Source organism: Petaurus breviceps, unplaced genomic scaffold, assembly GCF_028583685.1.
Source record: "Petaurus breviceps papuanus isolate PSGF00001 unplaced genomic scaffold, PetGlider_PUasm1.0 90808, whole genome shotgun sequence".
NCBI lineage: Eukaryota > Metazoa > Chordata > Mammalia > Diprotodontia > Petauridae > Petaurus > Petaurus breviceps.
This window is the reverse complement of record NW_027187349.1, coordinates 9,702,174-9,722,848: the sequence shown is the minus strand read 5'-3', so window position 1 is coordinate 9,722,848 and position 20,675 is coordinate 9,702,174. Positions and strand designations below refer to the sequence as shown.

Sequence of the window (20,675 nt, the reverse complement as noted above, 5' to 3'; positions counted from 1 at the left end):
TGCTCCCAGTCCCCTTTAGGAGAGCTCTGAGCCTAGTCCAGCATCTTTCATGCTAAAGTACTTTTAATATTCCATGAAAGCACATTATACTTTCCTTTTATGTCAGTTCAGCTTGCCACAGGCAGTTGTTATATGGAGCTCCTCCTTAATTCTACTCACAGCAAGGCTCTGTATACAGTTGTTCCTTTCTTCCGGTCCTAGTAATTGCTTAAATGCATTAGTCTGGTAGGAGAAAATTTGCTCCACAAGACTCAGTAATGAACAAATGCTAGCACTGTGTCCTGGGCATTGGGGCTCTGGGATACCTAGAACATTTCTCACGTTCAGTATTCTTCAGTAGATACCGACCTTCCAGAGCTAGTGGTTTTTTGTCTTTTTGGGTTTTTTTCCTTCTTTCTACTTCTTAAAACATTTGGTTCGTATTCATTTCTCCTTCTGATTCATTTCTAGAGAGTTCTTTCAAGAGATAAGCCTAATTCTTAGTTCAGGGATAAATATGATTTTGGTTTGAGACTGAATTTAAGATTTCGATATCTAGAAGCACTTAAATTCAGTGCTCCTTTGAGGCTTTTGTTCTTCAGAGGCTCCTTTGCTAAGTCATGAAGGTAGGAAGCCTGGTGCTTGAATTTGATCTTTGAAAAAAATGTTTGTACAAGTGTTGTCGCTAAAGAATTTAGGACACAATAATGGTGAAGCAGCTACTGTGTCTTAAGTGGAACTTAAAGCATGGTCTCCTGAATTATCTTCACTGAATAAAATCTTAGATATTTTCATAGATGGTGCTTAAAGTTTACTTTCCCACACACATTATGATACCCTTCTGTGTGGATATATAAATTATATTGATGGAAGTAGGAATAGAAAATAAATTAGTCATGTATATGTCATATTCATCGGTATGACTCTGCCGTGACTAGCTTTTCTCTAATCAGAAGGAGAGCTTGTTGTGATTGTTGTTACGGTGTTCCTCCTTAGCCCACATCTTTTAATTAACTCTTTACCCTTTATAAATATAACTTGTTATTCTCCTGGTGGTATAAATTGTGACAGTGTGATTTATGACACAGATCACCTCCTTTTTAAGAAAACCTTGTTCCTTTACATAAAAATCAGCATTTGGGAACGTTACAAAACAATATAACAAAGTATTAAACAGAACTGCATGGTCATCTGTAGAGTTTCTGTAATATGAATGTGTGTTTTTGTAGATTATGACGGCAGCCGGATCTGGATCTGGATGAAAAGTCATGAATCTTTTACATGAAAAATTTTGAGCCTTGCAGATTGCACTTTGGGAACTATATTAATTTATATTAATTTCTTACTAAATTTTTTCTTCCAGATGTATCAAAGAATTCGCCATTCAGAGTGCATTTACCGAGTAACCATGGAAAAGCTTTCTTATCATAGCATATGTACTACAGAAGAATGGCAAAACCTCATGCAGTTCACAGTCCCAGCAAGCCTCCACAAAGACATTGAATTGTGAGCTTTTTTGTATTTATGAAATCCATTGTTTCAGATAGGAAGTTTGAGCTAGCCCCTAGCACTCTTCCTTCGTATAGCAGATAACTGTGAATTGAATTGATTTGAATCTAATTTAACAAATGTGAACTGAGTTTACAATAGAATGGGTTATAGGATTAGAATAAACAATTTCTACATTATTTTATACTTTTTGTGGCAGTATACTCCACCCACTGATTATGAAAATTCTGAGACTAACTTTGAAAAGAAAGCAACTTTATTTTCATTTTAACAAAAAAAAAATCGCCTAAAATTTTTTTAAGGGACTAAGAACGGACACTCGTCCCATGATTGAAAATGTTTTAAAATAAATTTTGACATTCCACTTGTTTCATTTGAGTGTTAATGTAATAGCACAGCAAATTAAGGAATCAAATGATTTTTCTGTTGCTTATTGCCTCCAAAGTAATACTTACGTTTGAGTATGAGAAATACAGAAATATTTAAACTTTTTAAATGAACCTGTTACAAAGATGTGTATCTGAGTATTGAAAACTGGAAATGGTGTTTATGTTTCTAATGGGGTAGTTCGTTCCATTTTTATTTATTTAGTGCTATCTAGAACATAATTTGTTACAGATGATAATATTGCATCTTATTAATCAGGTTGTGTCTTAAACATTGCACATGGTTTTTTAAGGGAACCTATGGAATTTGCTTTTCAAGAGGCTCTTAAAAAGAAGGAAGATTTGTCTGGGAAAGTAAAAAACATTAGATGACTTGAAGGTTGCTTCTAGCTATTCTATTCTATAATTATTTTGAATTGATGTATAATTAAGCAATTTATTTTCTCCCTCTTTGTCATTGTGTTTAAGTTATATGTACTCTAAGTGAATTTATCCCTTCTGATTTCAGATACCATTTTGATATTAGTCCTTTTGAGGAAATGTGGCCTGGCATTTTTGTCTACATGATACATCAATCCTGTGGGACAGCCTGGTATGAATTGCCTAGATACATTTTCAGAAATTTGGATGTTATTGTTCATCATATAATTTCCTTTTATGCCATCTCTCCCTTTTTGATTTGTTATTATTTGTAAATCTCTAGTATACATTGAACTTCCAAAAATGTAAAACTTTTTTTCTCACTAAAAAGGGTTCTAGGTTCTAGGACAAGTCAGAAGGAGGCTTTTCAGTTCTGCTAAGACACTGTGCATAAAGATTGGGCAGCTACCATCAGGCTGTGTCTGAAGACAGTTCTACAGATAAATAATAGTTAAAACTTGCAATATTTTGGACATGACTTAGCTAGAAATATGACACTTGAGATACTCACTTTTTGATTTTCAAAATTGCTTATTTAAAGAGCAGCCTGTGAATTAATATCTACTTTCTACTTGTCAATGGAAAATCACAACTTTGTGAAACTTATGTGAAAAACTAGTTTTATTACAAGAGAAATTAACATACAAGTAGAACGCAAAGCCATAGTAAAGAGTTCACAATCTATACAGAATTTTGCTTTTTTATAACAGCAGGACAAAGGAAGGAGACAGGGGAAAAGGTTCAGTAAAGGTGGGAAAAGGACAAAACCCCTTCCAAAGGGGAGGAGCAAGGCTATGGCTATAGCTGCATTCTTTTCCTTTGGGACTGTTAGACTATGGAGGTAGGAGAGTCCACTTACCTACACAGGGTTTCCAGCCTGTGTAGACTAATGCAGACTGTCTGGGGTGCCTGTCTTGACTCCCAAGGACACACAGAGAGTCCAGGTTGGGATGCAAACAGCACATATCAGCTCATTTTGGGGGCTTTGTCCTAAACATATTCAGGGCTTCCTGAATGCTCTGAATGAGTCCAATTTTTCTAAACAATATGGCAACTCAAAAAGACAAGTTCGGGGGACTCCTTAACAGTCCTTACCATACTTAAAACTGTAAAATAATTCAGTTAAAGCATTAACAAAAAGGATACATATTTGTCACTCTGCCTCTAGTTTAACTATGACAGCTCAGTTTCTTTAAAAATTACTTTTCCTCTCGTCTTTAAATTCTTCACATCCCATCTCTTCCAGCTGACGCTTATATACTAGGAATTTAGGTAGTCTTTAAATATTTGTATTTTGAGAACTGGTGTCCATCAAGCTCTTAGTTTATTTACCAAGATTTAACTTATCTCTATAGTACTTGGTGAGTGTCAGGTGTTCGTACTTTTATTTTCCCCTTTTCTTCAGTCTATAGGTCGGAACTGCCTAGTTAAAGTTACCGTGTGTGTGTGTGTGTGTGTGTGTGTGTGTGTGTGTGTGTGTGTGTGTGTGTGTGTGTGTGTGTGTGTGAGTTTGTAACTTTCTTCTCTTACCAATGGGAAGAGGGTGTATGTGTGTGTGTGTGAGTGTGTGTGACCTATCATCCGTGTGTGTGTGTTGTGCACATATTTAAACCCTGGTTCTCCATTCTTTACATCTATAAAATGAAGGAGTTACCCTAGTTCACTGCTAAGATTCTTCCTCGAATTCTGTTTATTGCTGTGTACATATAAGGATGGGTGGACAGACTAATGAGTGGACGGACTAATGGGTGGATGGATGGATGGATGAATGGAAGGAAAGAAGAGAGGGAGGGAGGACATTGTTACTTAGTGGATCAAGTCCTAGCCTTCACATTAGAGGACTGGGGTTAGATCCTGCATTTTATATTTTTTACCTGTGTGACTCTGTGAAGTCATTTAACATCTCTCGAACTCAGACAGCTCCCTAGGGCTATACTTTACCGATAGTTCTCACTTTAAATTGGTAGCAGTTCCTACTCTGGGAAATTCCAATAGATATTGTCAAAGGTACTTATATGAACTTATATACATATAAACATACATGAATGTATTTGTGGATTATATGTATGTATAAACAAATGTTTATTAAGCACTGCTGTGTGCCAGGCACTCTGGTAAGGGCTGGATACCCAAAGAAAGGCAAAAGCAGACCCTGCCTTTCACATATTAATTAGCTATATGATACATATGTATAAAACCACGTTTTGGCATTTTTCTTTTAGAGTATATATGCAGTTTTTAATTAACTCAAACTGATTAAATTTTTTACTGTTATGACCATTTCTTTTCCATACAGCTTTGATTATGAAAAGTTATGTCGTTTTATTATGTCCGTTAAGAAAAACTATCGACGAGTTCCTTATCACAACTGGAAGCATGCAGTTACCGTAGCACACTGCATGTATGCCATACTTCAGAATAATCAAGGGCTTTTTACAGATCTGGAGGTAGGTATAGACAGAAAAACTACTTCCCTTTTCAGTTGAACCTAGAGAAAAGTCTATTCTATAAGGCCAAATAACTTAAATACCTTGAGATTCTAATGGACTTTACTTCAAGCTCAATAGGTTTAGGCCTCATCAGTGTCACAGTTATTGAGGCGACATATTAGTGCCTTTACCTGTTGGATCTTTGCAAAACAGATCTTTCTTTTTTAGCCTGAGCTTTTAGCTTATGTCCTTTAGCATATTCTTTTTTGTGTTCAAAATGTAGGTATGAGGATTACACTTAACATTATTTGCAAAATATATTTGCAAACTTAGCACCAAGTTCTGTATACTCTGTGTCTGTAACATTTCTCACTTCTCTCCCCTCCTTTCTGGTAGTCCAGGTGCTCATTACCACCAACCTTGACTAACATGATGACTTTGTAGTATCTTCCAGGCCTGTACTCTCTCCCCTTAACAGTGCATCCTTTATATTTGTAACAGAATTGTGTCTCAGAGGCATAGAACTGATCATGTCAATTCCTGTGCTTAAAGTCTTCAGTGACTACATATTATCTGCCAAAAATGTTCTGTTTTCCCTGACATTCAAGGGCCTTTAGCCCCTGACACAATTTTATCTTCTTAGTTTTTTTTTCATTATTTTCCTCCATATACCCTTTGCTTATTGTTAATTGAAACCTTCTCTGACCTACAGTCTCAGTTCTTATTCAGAGTAAAGAATGAGACAGGCACACAGATAATTTTTTTTTTTAATCCAAATGAATATGACTTCCTCCAAGTCACTTTGCTTACTGATGCTTTATCACTGCTCTATCACCTTTTTCCTTCAGTACCACCACTGGGTAGAAATGAATAGAAAAATTGAATATCCCTGGGAATGTATCAGCTGATGAAAAAGAAGAAAGGGAAAAGGCATCAGCTGGGACTGGGATCTTGTCAATCAATAAACATTTATTAAGTGTCTACTATGTGCCAGGCACTTTGCTTAAGTGCTGGGGGAGTCTACAAGTTTCTCAGTGGGGACAAGAGGGAGTTGATAGCATTATTGAACATGGTTAATGTGACATTCAAGGCAAAGTATGAGTCTCATCACAGCCCATTTCCTTCCTTTGAACATCTGTGCTGCAATTCCTTAGCGAAAAGGACTTCTGATCGCATGCCTGTGTCATGACCTGGACCACAGGGGATTCAGTAATAGCTACCTTCAGAAATTTGATCACCCTTTGGCAGCTCTGTATTCCACCTCAACCATGGAACAGCACCACTTTTCACAGACAGTATCTCTCCTACAGGTAAGGGGACTGCATATGCTACCTCCATGCAATGCTTCTTATGTGCACGCCAGACAAGTACATTCATCATTTCCCTTCATTGTTTTCAGAAGTGTGATGGGTTTTGTAAGTGATAGTTGTAGTTTGTAAGGGAGAGATAAATAATGGCATGTGGTAAAGATCATCAGCTAAGGCCTACTGCCATGCAGTTATATTTAGGTATCTTTTTTCTGTTTTGGGGGAGAGTTTGTGGGGAGAAGGCAAGGCATTTGGGGTTAAGTGACTTGCCCAAGGTCACACAGCTAAGTGTGTCAAGTGTCTTAGGCCACATTTGGACTCAGGCCCTCCTGACTCCAGGGCTGATGCTCTATTCACTGCACCACCTAGCTGCCCCATATTTAGGTATCTTTGTGATTAAAAAAAATATCTTGCATGAAAATCAGAAGCACATACTTCTCTTCGCAAATTTCATTTAGCCATAGGAGCAAGTATAAAACCCATGGTAATATTGGTGGTTTTGATGTTTTAATTTAAACAATTTCACATGCCTTTGGGCTATAATGTAGAAACATAACTTTTGTATCCTAAAGACAACCTCAGGAAGGTTGGAAGGTTTAGAGCTTTTTTCTCCCTTTTTGTCCTAAATGTGTTTTTTTTTTTAATTTTAAAATGATTTAGCAGGGTTCAATCACCTGGACAGGGATGCTAACTTTCATTGTGTTCTCATGTGGCATGCTTCCTTTGTGTGGACTTTAAATTAGCTCATCTTACTTATGTTAGCAAAATTATCTGTGAGTGATACAGAACATAAATACTTCCAAAGTTGGGTATGGTTTCCTTTTCATTTAAGCAAAAGGACTGTAGATCTCTGACTAATGATACGAGTGTGATAATCTTAAGTATATAGATAATAGGATTAAAGCTAGAAAAGATCATAGACCTTATCTATGCTAATCCCTTCAAGGAAATTAAGACCCAAAGAGATTTAAGTGATTTGCCCATTGTCACAGAGATAGTAAATGGAAGAACCAAGCTTTGGACCCTGATTTTCCTCTTCCAGGCCTGGTGCTTTTTCCATTAGATGACACTGCCTGTCATATAATGATGCCAGGCGTATGCTTAGGGGCAGCTAGGTGGCACAGTGGATAGAGCACTGGGTCTAAGTCAGGAAGACTGACATGAGTTCAAATCTAGTCTCAGCTCTTAACTATCCATGGGACCAAGTTACTTAACCCTGTCTACCTCACTTTCATCATGGGTAAAATGAGATGGAGAAGAAAATGGCAGTTCACTCCAGTACCTTTGCAAAGAAAACAACAAATTAAGAGTCAGATACAACTGAACAACAAAAAAGCATATACCATGTTTCCCCGAAAATAAGCCCTCCCCTTACTGTGTAAGATTCCTCTAAAATAAGCCCTCCCCCGAAAATAAGCCCTATTGAGATTGATATTGTAGATCCAACCAGAGCTGCAGCAGTGAGTGCGTCATCCTGTTCTTCCCCAGTGATTTGCTTATTGAATAAAGGTACATTTTTTTGTTCACATTTACCTGTTTATTAAAATTGCTGTCATTGTTCATTAAAATAAGCCCTTCCCGAAAATAAGCCCCCTGGTGTTTTTCTGTCCAAAAAAATTAATGACAGTGTCTTATTATCGGGTAAACACGGTATGCTGCCTCCTCCATAACTCTCAAGGTGTAGGGCAAAGACTTTTTAGCCTTCTTATATTGACTGTGTTGGAAAATTAGAGTAAAGTTTGACTATGAGTAAAAAAGTTTTATTGCAAAATTGACTTTAAACTCTGGCAATAACTCAACCCATATGCAAAATTGTACATTGTTGTACTCTGTCTCTTGTCTTACTTCTCCACTCTTTGAGTATACCTCAAAATGTGTAGACCTGGACGAGGGACTGACCTTTCTCAGTGGTACTTTCTCTTTCTTGACCCCTTCCCTCCATCAGAAGATCAGTGCATCTCCTTTTTCACCAGACCTTCTCTAGACTGGCTAGCTAAATATGATAAACTAATTTAAGCTTAGGTTTTCATGAATAATAATGACTCAATATTTCACCTTTTTATAGAACATAATTATACTTTTAACAGAGGGACATTTAGTAATTTAATCCAAGGGGATTCTAGCTCTTGAATTCTAATACATTTCAAACTTATTTGAGTACTTATAGGTAGGTATTTTTAGATTAGGAAGCCTTTGGTTTCCTTTAAAATACTATTACTTAGGTCTAGTCTCACCTGTAGAAATGAAATTACTTATTCTGATTCCACTATTAGGAATACAAAATAATTCAATATATTCTGTCATGCCAAAAATAAATTAATACATTTTAATGTAGGATAGCAGCTATCTCACAAGGTAGTCATGACTATCAAGTGAGATAACATTTGTTTTTTTTTAAGTGCTTAACATTGTTCTTGGCATATAATGAATGATATATAAGTGTTTATTCCCTGCTCCATATAATAATGTATGCTGTATAATATATAGTGTAATATAATATTTAATGGAGTGGTATGGTCATAATAAAATAATAGAAAACCATAATTGCAAACTAAGATGTTACAAAATAAAGAATATAGATCCAACATTGAAATACTGAATTATACCATAGTAAACCATTGGTTGAAATTTTTTGAAAACTTGATTGACATCCTGCACTGTGCTCTTGGAGATATAAAGACCTGGTCTCAAAGAGCTTGGGGTTTAGCTAAGAAGATAAGATGGATATTTGATCAGTTAAATGTAAGAAGTATTAAATGATGATAGAGGCAGTAAGTACATTATTTCAGAAAAATTCAAAGGTTTCAAAATGACAAGTTACACTTCTATGAGGTAATAGGGCTTGAGCAGGTCCTTGAAGCTTTTGAAAAGATGGAGAGGGGGAAGGCTTCTTCTACTGAAAGGAAAGATACCAAGAACAAAAAGGCCGAGGTGAGAATGCATGTCTTAATTTCAAGGGCACTTAGTGAATCAGTTCACCCTTAGTCAAGGGTTCCTATTATCCTATTCTTTATTTATTTTTCTTTATTTCCATATGCATGGCAAACTCTATAATTATGTCCTTTTGTATTGTAGAGGGACTGTTGGAAGGTACTGTGAAATTTAGCCATGGCACTGACCCAGCCGTGGTCTGGATCACATCTTTCCTATAGGGAAGTAGTGAAAGAGACGATTATAAAAACAGTTTTGGTTCATATTGTGGCAAGTAATACCTGAATGTTTTCCCAGCATATTTGAAATATGCTATCATTTCAACCTCCTTCCCCTAACTAAAGTAGGGATACTCTTCTCTTTAGACATCTCCATTAAAAGTTGAGATCTTAGGTATAAATACCATGTTTCTGTCAGTTTTGTGAAGGTATTTTAAGAGCAGTTTTCTTTTAAGAAGGACCTAGTAGACTAGTTTTGTTATTTTATTACCATATGTAGTGCCTTTGTCCTTTCTTGCCTTTTTCCAGTATTGTGAATCTCAATATTTTTTTAAATACAAAACTGATTAATTAGGAAGTGGTTATTTGCATTAATTTTTTTTTCACTTTAACCTTTATTTTTTTTTTCATTTTCCCCACTATAGTGCACAAAAGTTTTATTTGATCCATGTTCATACTTTTTACAATCTCATGACTTGTATGAAGTGAGTTACATGCCACTATTTTATATAAACTTTTATTGTTCTAGCTCAAATAAAGTGTCTGGTCCATTAGCCTGAATTAACCAGGATTTGGTCTATGAATATAGGAAAAAAACAACTGGATTGTTCATTAAAATTTGGTTGTAGCTACACTGACAGGCTTGTACATAGAAAACCACAGAAAGTGGTCCTGGGGCACTGATTCACACATCTTGTGCTTACCAGAGTAGTCAAGGTCATTGGAGTAGTAGTTCCAGATCTTTCCTCTTTGCCATTTCTATTGTAGTTGCATTTTTTTTCTCCATGTGAGCTTTGACTGATAAAATTTATTTGGAAGGGTACAATCAGGACACTTCAACAATGATTCCTCAGTTGTTGTTTTTACTGTCTTTTTATTCATGCCAAATAACTGGTGGATCCTGAATCATTAGTTATGGGCATTAAAGTTGTCCAGCTGAGCATTCAAGAATATCTGGAAATCCTGGTTAGGGTGCGTGATCTCTGTGCTATCAAAATAAATAATCAGGTCCTATAGAAGAACTGTTTGCATTGTGTGCATTAATAATGGGTTGCACTGATTGACAAAGATAATTTAACTTGCTGAGAAATATTTGGTGCTATAGAACAAAAACTTCTTTGAATTATTCATCTCTTTGTCAATTACAAGAAAGGTGACACTAGTGGAATAAATAAACTAATTTCTCATTTTTGAGAAGAGGAAAGCTTATCTGTGCCATTGAAGTATGACTGAAATTTCTATACTCTTATGGCATACTAGGACACACTAGTCCCCTATAAGGCATATTATGCTTCATGGCATCCCCTAGTCCAAGTAAAGTCTGATCAATCTTCAAGCGGTACTACTAGTTACACATTATACAAGCCAAAGTTTAACTCTTCTAACTGCTTTGGAAGCTTGATTGTATATTGATGGTTTTGAACTTTTATAAATAGACTCAACATGTATTTCTAAGTAGAAGAATTGAATGTTGATCTTGTAAATTTTAAGTCTTATAAATATTCTTAGATGTTAACATGATGCAAGTTGAGCTAAAAAGCCACATTATACCTGATTTGTAGCGTGTGTAGATCACAGAGCTTACAAAGGTAATATGGAAATATTTAACTATTTTAGATTCTTTCATTGGTGACTGACGCCTTTATACAACTATCACATTTCCACATGAGCTCTCATTTGTCAGATAAGAGGCCTGTAAACAAATGCAACTTATTCAACTATGTAATAATAGGAATGAGCTGAATGATTTATCAAAGGTTCTTTCTGAAGGGAAGGGGACCCGGTATAGATTTTTAACATAAAGGCTCTGAACAAAAAATTTTGTCATGTCTTTCTGCCTTTTGTAAATAATGAACAAAGGTCCCACTAATGTGTATGTTCCAAGTAGGGAACAGGCTGTGGAAAACCTTCATCTTATGCACAGTAGAGGCAAGGTGGGACAATACAACTGAAGGAAAGGTTACCACAGAATAGACCTGTGTGTGAATTCAGGAGAGAGGAACCAGGAGACAGAGATGATTTGTAGAGCTACCTAGAATATGAAAACTGAAGGGGAGTAGTTCAGAGATCATTTAATTCAGCCCCCTTGGGTTGTAAATGAAGACACCAGGAAGTTGTGTCAGGATTTATAAACCATGATACTCAGAGGCTGTGACTAACTTACTCTAGTGGAAGAGAAAGGACTAGCCCACGGGACTCCTGGAACTCAATCCAATGCCCTTTGCACCACAGCACTGTTAAAGGGAAAATAGATTCACTCACTGAACAATAGGAGTAAGCAATGGATGCCACGGATTCTTTTCCAGGCACAGTTTTAGTAGAAGACTAGGATGAAAACTATGACATGACTTTTTTTTTCTTCCACAATTCCAATTTTCTTGTTCTAAAATCAGGATAATTAAAGAGAGGAATTTTATTTTAGAATGTGTATTTCCCTATCAAATAAGTATAATAAAGCATTGATTTATTAAAATTCTTAGGGGTGGGATATTTTGGAAAATTACATTTTCTGTTTGGATATTAACAAGGAAACATTTTCTTTCAACACAGGTGGTTGAGGAAAATCTTTCAAAAATATATTTGTCCACTTTTTTGTCAGTATACGGAAGATAATGTATTCTTTCTTTGATGGTTGAGGATATTTTAATACATCAGCATCATCATTATGCTATTCAGTAAATACACTATAAATTTAGATGGTAGTGAGTACAGGAAATTGAATTAAATCCATGTTGTTCCTAAAACATAACTTGAAAGTATTATTTTTTTTTCTTAAACATAAAATTAATGGTGAGCTTGTTTTGCTGTCATTTGTATTTGCTGCTTTCTGCTCAGAGGTGAGTATGGGGTCGGAGAGGTGGCAAATTGGGTTGCAGTGACGAAGGTTGTATACAATTCCTTTTACAAGGTGCTTATTTTTAGCATAAGGTTTTTGAAAGATAAAGGATAAACATGTTTCCCTTAATAATAGCACACATTTGTATAACACTTTACAGTTTTCAGAGAGTTTGCAATATAACTCTGTGAAATATGTTATTTTGAGCACTATCTCCATTCTACAGGGGAGAAAACTGAGGCTTAGAGAAAACAATGGTCACGTAATAGTTCAGTGTTGGAACCCCCATTCAACCGTTGGTCTCTTCTGATTCCATGTTGAGTTCTCACTATAGTATACTATATTGACTTGGTTTCTAATCTCATAGTCTTTAAGTCTGTATTTTCTCCCCAAGACAGGTAAAAAGAGAAGCATAAAATAGTGGTTTGTGAATTCCTGCTTAAATACAATATACTCTGGGATTAGTTTAAATACTCACTGTCTGATTAATAATCTATATTCTTAGTTTAGCTTCAAGTTTGTGGTATATGTTGAAGGAGAAAGGATATTTAGCAGAGTGTAGACTTAACTTCGAGTATAGACATGCTAGCTTTCTTCCAGCACTTGAAGGGAGGTCACAGAGAGGCACAAATAGAAGTAGGAATAGTGGGGTACAAGTTCAGCACAAGGAGTCTCAAAATCAGGAAAAGCTTCCAGACAATTCAAGACACTCAAAACCAGAACAAAACCAGGAGGATGTTAGGATCCTTCCCCCTACTCCAGATTTTCAGGCAAACTGAGAAATGCTGTGGAAAGAATTTTGTTAAGGTAAAAGTTGGATTACCTCAGGGCTTCTTTCTAAATCTGATGTTCTTTGATTCTTATACATGATATTCATTAAGTTGACTTTCAGTTGATTCATATGTGGACAGCTTAAATCTCATCATTTCTCAAAACTAAACCTGATCTTTGCAATTATCATCACCAAGAGCACACTCATAGCTTTCCAGTTCTCCCATTCTTTTTATTATCCTTAAGTCCATTCTTCCTCATTATAGGATTATAGCTTCCTAAATACGGAAATAGAAAGGACTTCAAATGCACTTAATACAGCCCTTCATTTTTCAGGTAAGGAAACTGAGGCTTAGGGAGATTCAGTGATTTGTTCAAGGTTATACAGAGAGTAGACTTTGAGGCAGGATTTGAAACCAGGTCATCCGACTCCAGAGCCAGGACTCCGTCCATTGTACCACATTTCTGGTACTTTGATCCATTTCTCTTCTTTCTCCTTATTTTGCTCCAACTGCTTTTAAGTAGCTCCATAACTAAAATTTGCCTCAGGGTCTGCACCTTCCAGGGTCTGCACCTATCCTAGGTACTCTCCTAGGATACCTTGATTCTTCACTTACATTATTCTATGTGGTCCTGACCAACCCATTATTCCTGAATCCGTCCCACCATCCGATTTCTCTCTTCGTGTCTCTGAGTCCTAAGTAGCATTACTACTAAAAATCACCCAAAAGAGTTGAGCTTTGGTGTCCTTTGAAAGATCTCTGAGGACCAAATCCAGCACTTTTTAGGTTCTCATTTTCCTTAACTTATTTTCAGCATTTGATAGTAATGACCATTTCCTCATAATGCATTTTCTTTTTTCTTGGATTTAGAGAAACTATGGTCTCCAAGTTCTCCTATTTTCTGTGTTCATTCTCTGGTTACTTTACATTCTCTCATCCTTTTATGTTGATTATTCCTTAAGGTTCTGTCCTTGGCCATGTTCACAGGTTGTAAGTCTTTCCTGTCAGTCCCTTGATCATAGAATCTTAAGCTCACAGGGAACTTTGAGGCCACTTGAGTCAAACCTATACCTGAACAAGAATGATCATTTAGCTTCAATTTGAAGGCCTCAAATGGCTACTTTGAACATAACCCATATAATTTTTGGAAAATGCTAAAGCTAAATTTTATTTTCTGCATCTTCAGTTCATTTTCAGTTGAAAACTTCTGCTTCTTTTTTCTTATTCCAAATAGAAATCAAATCAAATCCTCTTCTGAGTGAAAAACCTTCAATCTTTGAAGAGAAAACTCTTCTCCTTGCTATTTAAACATTTCAGTCTTTTTTGTCTTAATTATCTTTATAGCATTATCATCAGTCCTACAGTACCTCTGAAGAGATCTGAACACAGTTGCGATGCTTTTCTTTAATTAACTATAATCAAATCAGCGAGTATTTATCAAACGCCTTATTATAAAAATACCATTGTGGGGAGAATATAAAAGAAATAAACAACTTAGTCCTTATAGGACCTTACAATTTAGTAGGAGACACAAAACTAATAAATATGAAAGAATGAAAATATATAGAATTATAATTATATGAGGTTACAACTGGAAAGGGACCCCCAAAGTCATTTAGGTCAAACGCCCCACTTTACTGATGAAGAAATAGGTGCAGAGAAGCAGGCAGATCCAAGACCACAGTTCAGGTGGACTTTTAATCCAGGGAGATTTTTCCAAGGAGTTTGAGTGCAGGGTGACTATAGGCCAAATTATGAAGTGTACAAGGCTTCACTGCTGCCCACCTTCTTTTTCTCCACTCTTTCCCTTACCCTACCCTGTGAAGTGCTTTTTCTTCCCTATACAGAGTAAAGCAGATTTTATGTCACTAACAGTTTAGTGTAAATTAACTGAACTTGTTATCCATCTTAGCTCTGTTTGCATTTTTTAAGAGGACTATTTTTAAGACAGCCAATTTGGGGGAGGTTTTGGAGACACTGGATTGCTTCCTCATACCTCTCAAATCATACCATATGCATTGAGTCTTTTCAGAGTGTACCTTAAACTGACCATAAACAAACAAAAAAGTATAACAGGTATTCTGATAGGACACATAAACACTTGCAGAGCATTAGAATATGAATGCATTTTAGATTAAACTTAGCATTTTACACACCAGACCTTTTTTTTTTAAGAGAATAGCATGTAGCCCAATGCCTGAACCCCAAGGAATGTTTGTTAAATTGAATTGAATAATGACCAGTTTTAGTTTCATCATCAAAAAGAAAATAGAGAACTTGGAAAACTCAAAACGTGAGTGCAAAGATAAGTAAAGAATTGATCAGCATTTAAATCACATGTTCTTAACCTGGGATCCAAGGATAGATCACAGAGGGTCCTTGAACTGGGATGGAAAAAATATTGCTTTGTTTTCAATAACTTTTGATTCCTTTTGTAATCTTACTTATTTAGGGATCCATAGACTTCACAAGACATCACAAGGGGATCCATGGCACACAAAAATGTTAAGAACCTTTTATTTAAATGAACAAAGTTTGGTTAAGAGAAGATTGTCCTAGCATACATATTACTTTTCAAATATGATAAAACCTCAGTGCCAATTGTGTTTAGCAAATCATAAAATAGGAGTATTTGATATTAAAATTATATTTTCTCACTGACATACTTTAAAATTTTTGAATTGTATTTCATAGGATCAACAACTTTGATCTAGAAGGGACCTTAGAGATGATTGACCTTAATATGCCATAAAAATCACACAAATGCTCATTGCAGAATTTGCTGACTCTTTGAAAGATTTTCGTGATCTAAGTATGTTACCAATCTCAAAGAGAAACTGGAGCCACAAAACCCTATATGAGGATCCCTGTGGAAACCTGTTGATTTAGAAAAGCATTTATTATCACTTTATAGATTCTATTTTTATTTATTTTGTTAAATTTTTCCTAATTACATCTTGTTCTGGTACTGGGCCAGCCCTTGAAGGGAAACACCAGCTTTTTCAGAGTCTCTTTTCACTAGACTTAGAGAGCAGCTATGATCCAAACGGGAGTGAAATATATGTACTGAAATGCGAGACCTTGAATGTGTTCACTATGATCATTTAGTAAATGTCACAGTGAAATTGTACTAAAGGATTGTGTTTAAGCAAGGATTGCATATAGTTCCAAATAATATTAGGCAGGCCTATCATAATGAAGTATATCAACTATATAATAACATTTGAGGAAATGGAGTTTACTAAGTTTAAATGCAGAATACTATAGTCTGAGAAACTGATATTAAATGAAGTAGAATAAGTTAGTGAAAAAAAATACAAGTCATAGTATGTTTATACTATATGAGGCAGTAATTGTATACATAAAAACATTTCCTGTATGAGAGTTACTTATTGACCAGAGAATTAATCTGTTGAGAGAAAACCTTAATTTCACAAAGCTGTAGTTATAGCTAAAATTCATAGAAATCTTTAAGGTTTATAAAGACATATATGAACATATTATACATATAGACATATATAATAAGATAGATATATAAGATATCTATATATAACATGAGATATTTTACACACACAGATATAAATAGCTAGTTAGATACACAGATATGTGTGTATGTGCAAAATATCTCATGATCCTTACAATAGCCTGTGAGGTAGGGTTTAAAAGATACTATTTTTCATTTTATTCTGAGAGAGGTAGAAGGGAAAGGCATCTCATTTTTTCCCCCAAAGAATCAAATATGCATAATTCTCACAATCATAAATTCTGAACTGTTGGAATCTCAATTAATTGCTTTTTACTGAGTATGAAGGTACACAACTGTTTCCCATCTCTACTTAGGATATAATAAGAGAAGCAGGCTAATAGTAGTTAATTTCATTCATGGGTATTTAGGTTGTAAAGTCTTTCCTGACAATGAGGTTATTAAATAGTGAAATGATTTACTGGTGAAGATTGTGGAATATAATATTATGTGTTTCTTAAGACAGTGAAAAAAGATTTTTTTCATGTGCATCTCACTTAAAAAATATCATACCAGCAGGCTAGGGAAAGGACTAGGTGACCAGGTTCTTTACAAGTCTGTAATTCTCTGTGTAAAAGAGAAATTAATGGGGTCTGGTATTTGTGAGATTTGAAAACCAGAGCCCAAATAATGTTTCAGATTTGCTTGTGCTGGACTTTGAGAAATGACAAAAAATAAACCAAAAAGATAAAAACAACCAAAAAACCCCGAAGCATGTTTTAAGTTGTGTGTTGTGATGATTAGTGTTTACCATATGTGAAGTTTGCTCATCATTTCCATGGTAGCAGCATTATCACTCTAAGTCTTCAAGAGAAAAATCATCCCATACTGTCACTTTATTCTTCAAAGAATTTTCATTAGCATGTAAAGTGGCTTTAGCTGTCTTGTTCCAAATAATGGAAACTATCACAAGATTAGAACTCGTGCTTTTTATTGGTCTCTTCTTTTTTTTTTTTATTCATAGCTGGAAGGGCACAATATCTTCTCCTCTCTGAGCTCCAGTGAATATGAGCAGGTGCTGGAGATCATCCGCAAAGCCATCATCGCCACAGACCTTGCTCTGTACTTTGGGAACAGAAAGCAGTTGGAGGAGATGTACCAGACAGGATCGCTAAACCTTAATAATCAAGCACATAGGTAAAAAAACAAAAACAAATTCAGATTAGAGATTCAGGCATGACTATAGGACTTTCATTTTTAATTAGTATAGAAAAAAACAAAAGTTCTATGCCCATAAGTTGATATTAGTAGATAACATTTGTAAATGTGTTTATTAAAGTTTCTTAAGGCAAAATCATCAAAGTATTTTAATTTAAAATCCATTAAGTTTACTCTTACTGTATACATTGCTTGATAGTATTGTTAACTGTGCATATTAGAAAAAGGTTATTTTAGAATAGATATTAATTATGCTTTTATTTTAGAAATGGATTTGGATAAATCATTTTAATTGTATAGCTTTCTTAGGAATTTAAAATACTACTTTGGGTTAGTGATTTTCATGCTCTAGAATCAGTAGTAATTTATTATTTTCATTATCTTCATACTTGTACCTTTTTTAGGTCTCTGTGTTGTGGAAATCCAAAGGTTTAGTGGTCATTTTCTGCTACCTTTGCTGTGAATGCTTTGGTATTTAGTGATAGATCACTCGCTATCTTAAAGAAATTAGTCAGTACTTATAAGTGTGTGTGTGTGTATATACACACACATATATGTATGTATGTATATGAAAATTTATTTTACTCCCATATATCAATGTATCTCTGATCTCATAAATATGTACATTGCCTCCACTGATGGAGATCACAGTCTAACTATGCTTGCCCATCATGTGTAACTCTTTTCCATGTCCTCCCATGTTAGTTATGGAGGGCCCATCTGGTGTGCAAGGGACCATTTAGGGAGTGTGCATTCTCTTGACATTGTGAAGAACCAAAGATTTGTTAGTAACTATAAAATTAATGAAAATGACCTGTACTTAGGTTGGGTAAAACCCATATGCCTATCTTTTTTATGGTGTGTGTATATATATATATATATATATATACACACACACACATATGTATATGGATAGATATAGATACATACATACATTAATATAGATATATTTGTCTCTTGAGTGTCTGCATGTAGTCTAATCACTGTGATCTAAAAACATATACCAAGTATACAGCTGTATTCAAGGTATGAGATATAAATACTGTGGTGTAGAATAAAAAAAGGTTTTTGTCTTTTTGTTTCCTCCCAAAGCATAGAGACTTGGGACAGGATGTAATTAGATATCCTTGATTTGTTTTACTCTGGTACCATTACATAGTCAGAAGAATATTTTTTATGCATTATGTATATGTTTAGAAAAGCCTAAAGATGCCTCTGCATACTTTACTGTGCATGCCTGTTTGAAAGTTTAGGTTGATCTTATCACTAGTTTTACTTTTAAAGTTCTGAATGACAGCACTGACACATTGGACTAGCCCAAGGGTGGGGATCTTGAGACCTCAAGGCCACATGTGGCCCTGTAGGTCCTCAAGTGTGACCCTTTGTCTGAATCCAAACTTCACAGAACAAATCCCCTTAATGAAAGGATTTCTTTTGTAAAACTTGGGTTCAGTCTAAAGGCCACACCCAAGGTCTAGAAGACCACATGTGACCTGAGTCCACAACTTCCCCATTCCTGGAACTAGTATGTGATTAAAAAAAAATTATTTAGAATTCTGAGGCTCACAGTAATTTAACTATATAATATTGCAGAAGTATCCTGTCATAATATCTGAGTTCATAGAAGACAGCTAAAAGTAGAGAAATTTTATCCAAATTATCATAGTAAAGATTATCAAAATAGTTACCTTTTATTTATTTATACACTTTTTTTCTCAATTACATTTTAAAAAAATTTTTAACATTTGTTTTTTTAAAATTTTAAGTTCTAAATTTTCTCCCTTCCTCCCCTCACTCTTCCTTGTGTATCCTAAACTAAGTAAAGGAGAGGTAGTTTGGCATGTTAGACTTAGAGTCTGTTAAATGTTGATCCTTCAGTAATTACTATGCTGATAGTAATAAATATTCAGATTAAAAATAATAATAGCTAACATTTATGTAGCACTTAACTGTGTTCCAGGAACTGTGGTAAGTGCTTTACAATTTTTATCTTATTTGATCACAACAACCCTATGAGGGAGGTGCTATCATCCCTATTTTACAGATGAGAAAACTGAGGCAAAAAATGATTTGCCCAGGGTCACAAAGCTAATAAGTGGCTGAGTCCAGATTTGAACTCAGGCCTTCTTGACTCCAGGCCTTGTGTTCTATCCACTATGACACCTTCTCCAGATGTATGTCATATCTAACATTCTTAAAATTCAATTGAGATCCCTAAATTCTTTCTAATTTTAGTTAGATTTATCCAGATCCAAAAGGGATCACAGATGGCTGATAAATCTTGTGCGGTCTTTACTGTGTCTCCTTAGGGTTAACAGGCATTTCTTTACCTCCTATTATGGTCTAGATTCTGTGCTAAAGATTTTACATGTGTACACTCAGTTTATAATTTATTTATTTTACTGTCAATATCTGCAAAATTTTAGGTGACCTATTTTGAATGTAAGGGTCATTTCCTTAGCTCCTTTTTCATTTCTGGAATGAATGTAACTCTTTAAAACCACTAATCAATGAGCAAGTATTTATTAAGCATCAGTAATAAGAAGAAAATGCAAAAAAAAAATCCCTTTTCTCAAAAAGCTTCCATTCTAATGAGAGAATCAGCATAAATAAATCAGAACTTTAAAGATAAATATCAAGTATGTGGGGAAGGCAAATTTAAGGGTAAAAGTTTTTCCCTGGCTTCAAAAAAAGTCTTCTATAGGAAACCTTCTTAATTTTAGTACCTTTCTTTATTAGTTAATTATTTACTTTTTGTCCTGAAATATCTTATATATATATATTCATTTGCATGTTTTCTCTTTCATTAGAAGGTGAGTTCCTTGAGACAGGGACTGTCATTTTATATTTCTAATTCTTAGCACAGTGCTGGGCACATAGTAGGCATTTTTAATGTTTATTGATTTTTTTTTGCTTAGTTTCATCTTTTCTCCCCAAATTAGAGTTTTGAAGCAAAGGCATTCAGAAGATTGCTATATCTTGGTAACCTTTTAGAAAATCCCTTTATCACTTAAGGGGTCTTATTATATTAGTTAGAATATAATATATTATATTAGTTCTCTTGCATTGACTATAGAAATTCATGTCTGCCTTACCCCTACAGCCTCAGGGCTGCTTATATAAGAAATGGACCTTCCCTCCTTCCTTCCTTCCTTCCTTCCTTCCTTCCTTCCTTCCTTCTTTTCTTCCTTCCTTCCTTCCTTCCT

The 20,675-nt window shown here is 35.0% G+C and overlaps 1 protein-coding gene across 2 annotated transcripts in view; it reads left to right on the top strand.

Annotated features, from left to right (window-relative positions):
• The window catches only part of PDE10A (phosphodiesterase 10A), a 245,877-nt gene that overhangs the window by 174,052 nt on the left and 51,150 nt on the right, over positions 1 to 20,675 (top strand). For both annotated transcript variants that reach the window (XM_069070406.1, XM_069070405.1), the window contains 5 exons: positions 1,343 to 1,485; positions 2,383 to 2,466; positions 4,591 to 4,741; positions 5,878 to 6,033; positions 17,276 to 17,448. In XM_069070406.1, the coding sequence (XP_068926507.1) occupies positions 1,343 to 1,485; positions 2,383 to 2,466; positions 4,591 to 4,741; positions 5,878 to 6,033; positions 17,276 to 17,448 (707 nt within the window). The remainder of the gene's footprint in view (positions 1 to 1,342; positions 1,486 to 2,382; positions 2,467 to 4,590; positions 4,742 to 5,877; positions 6,034 to 17,275; positions 17,449 to 20,675) is intronic.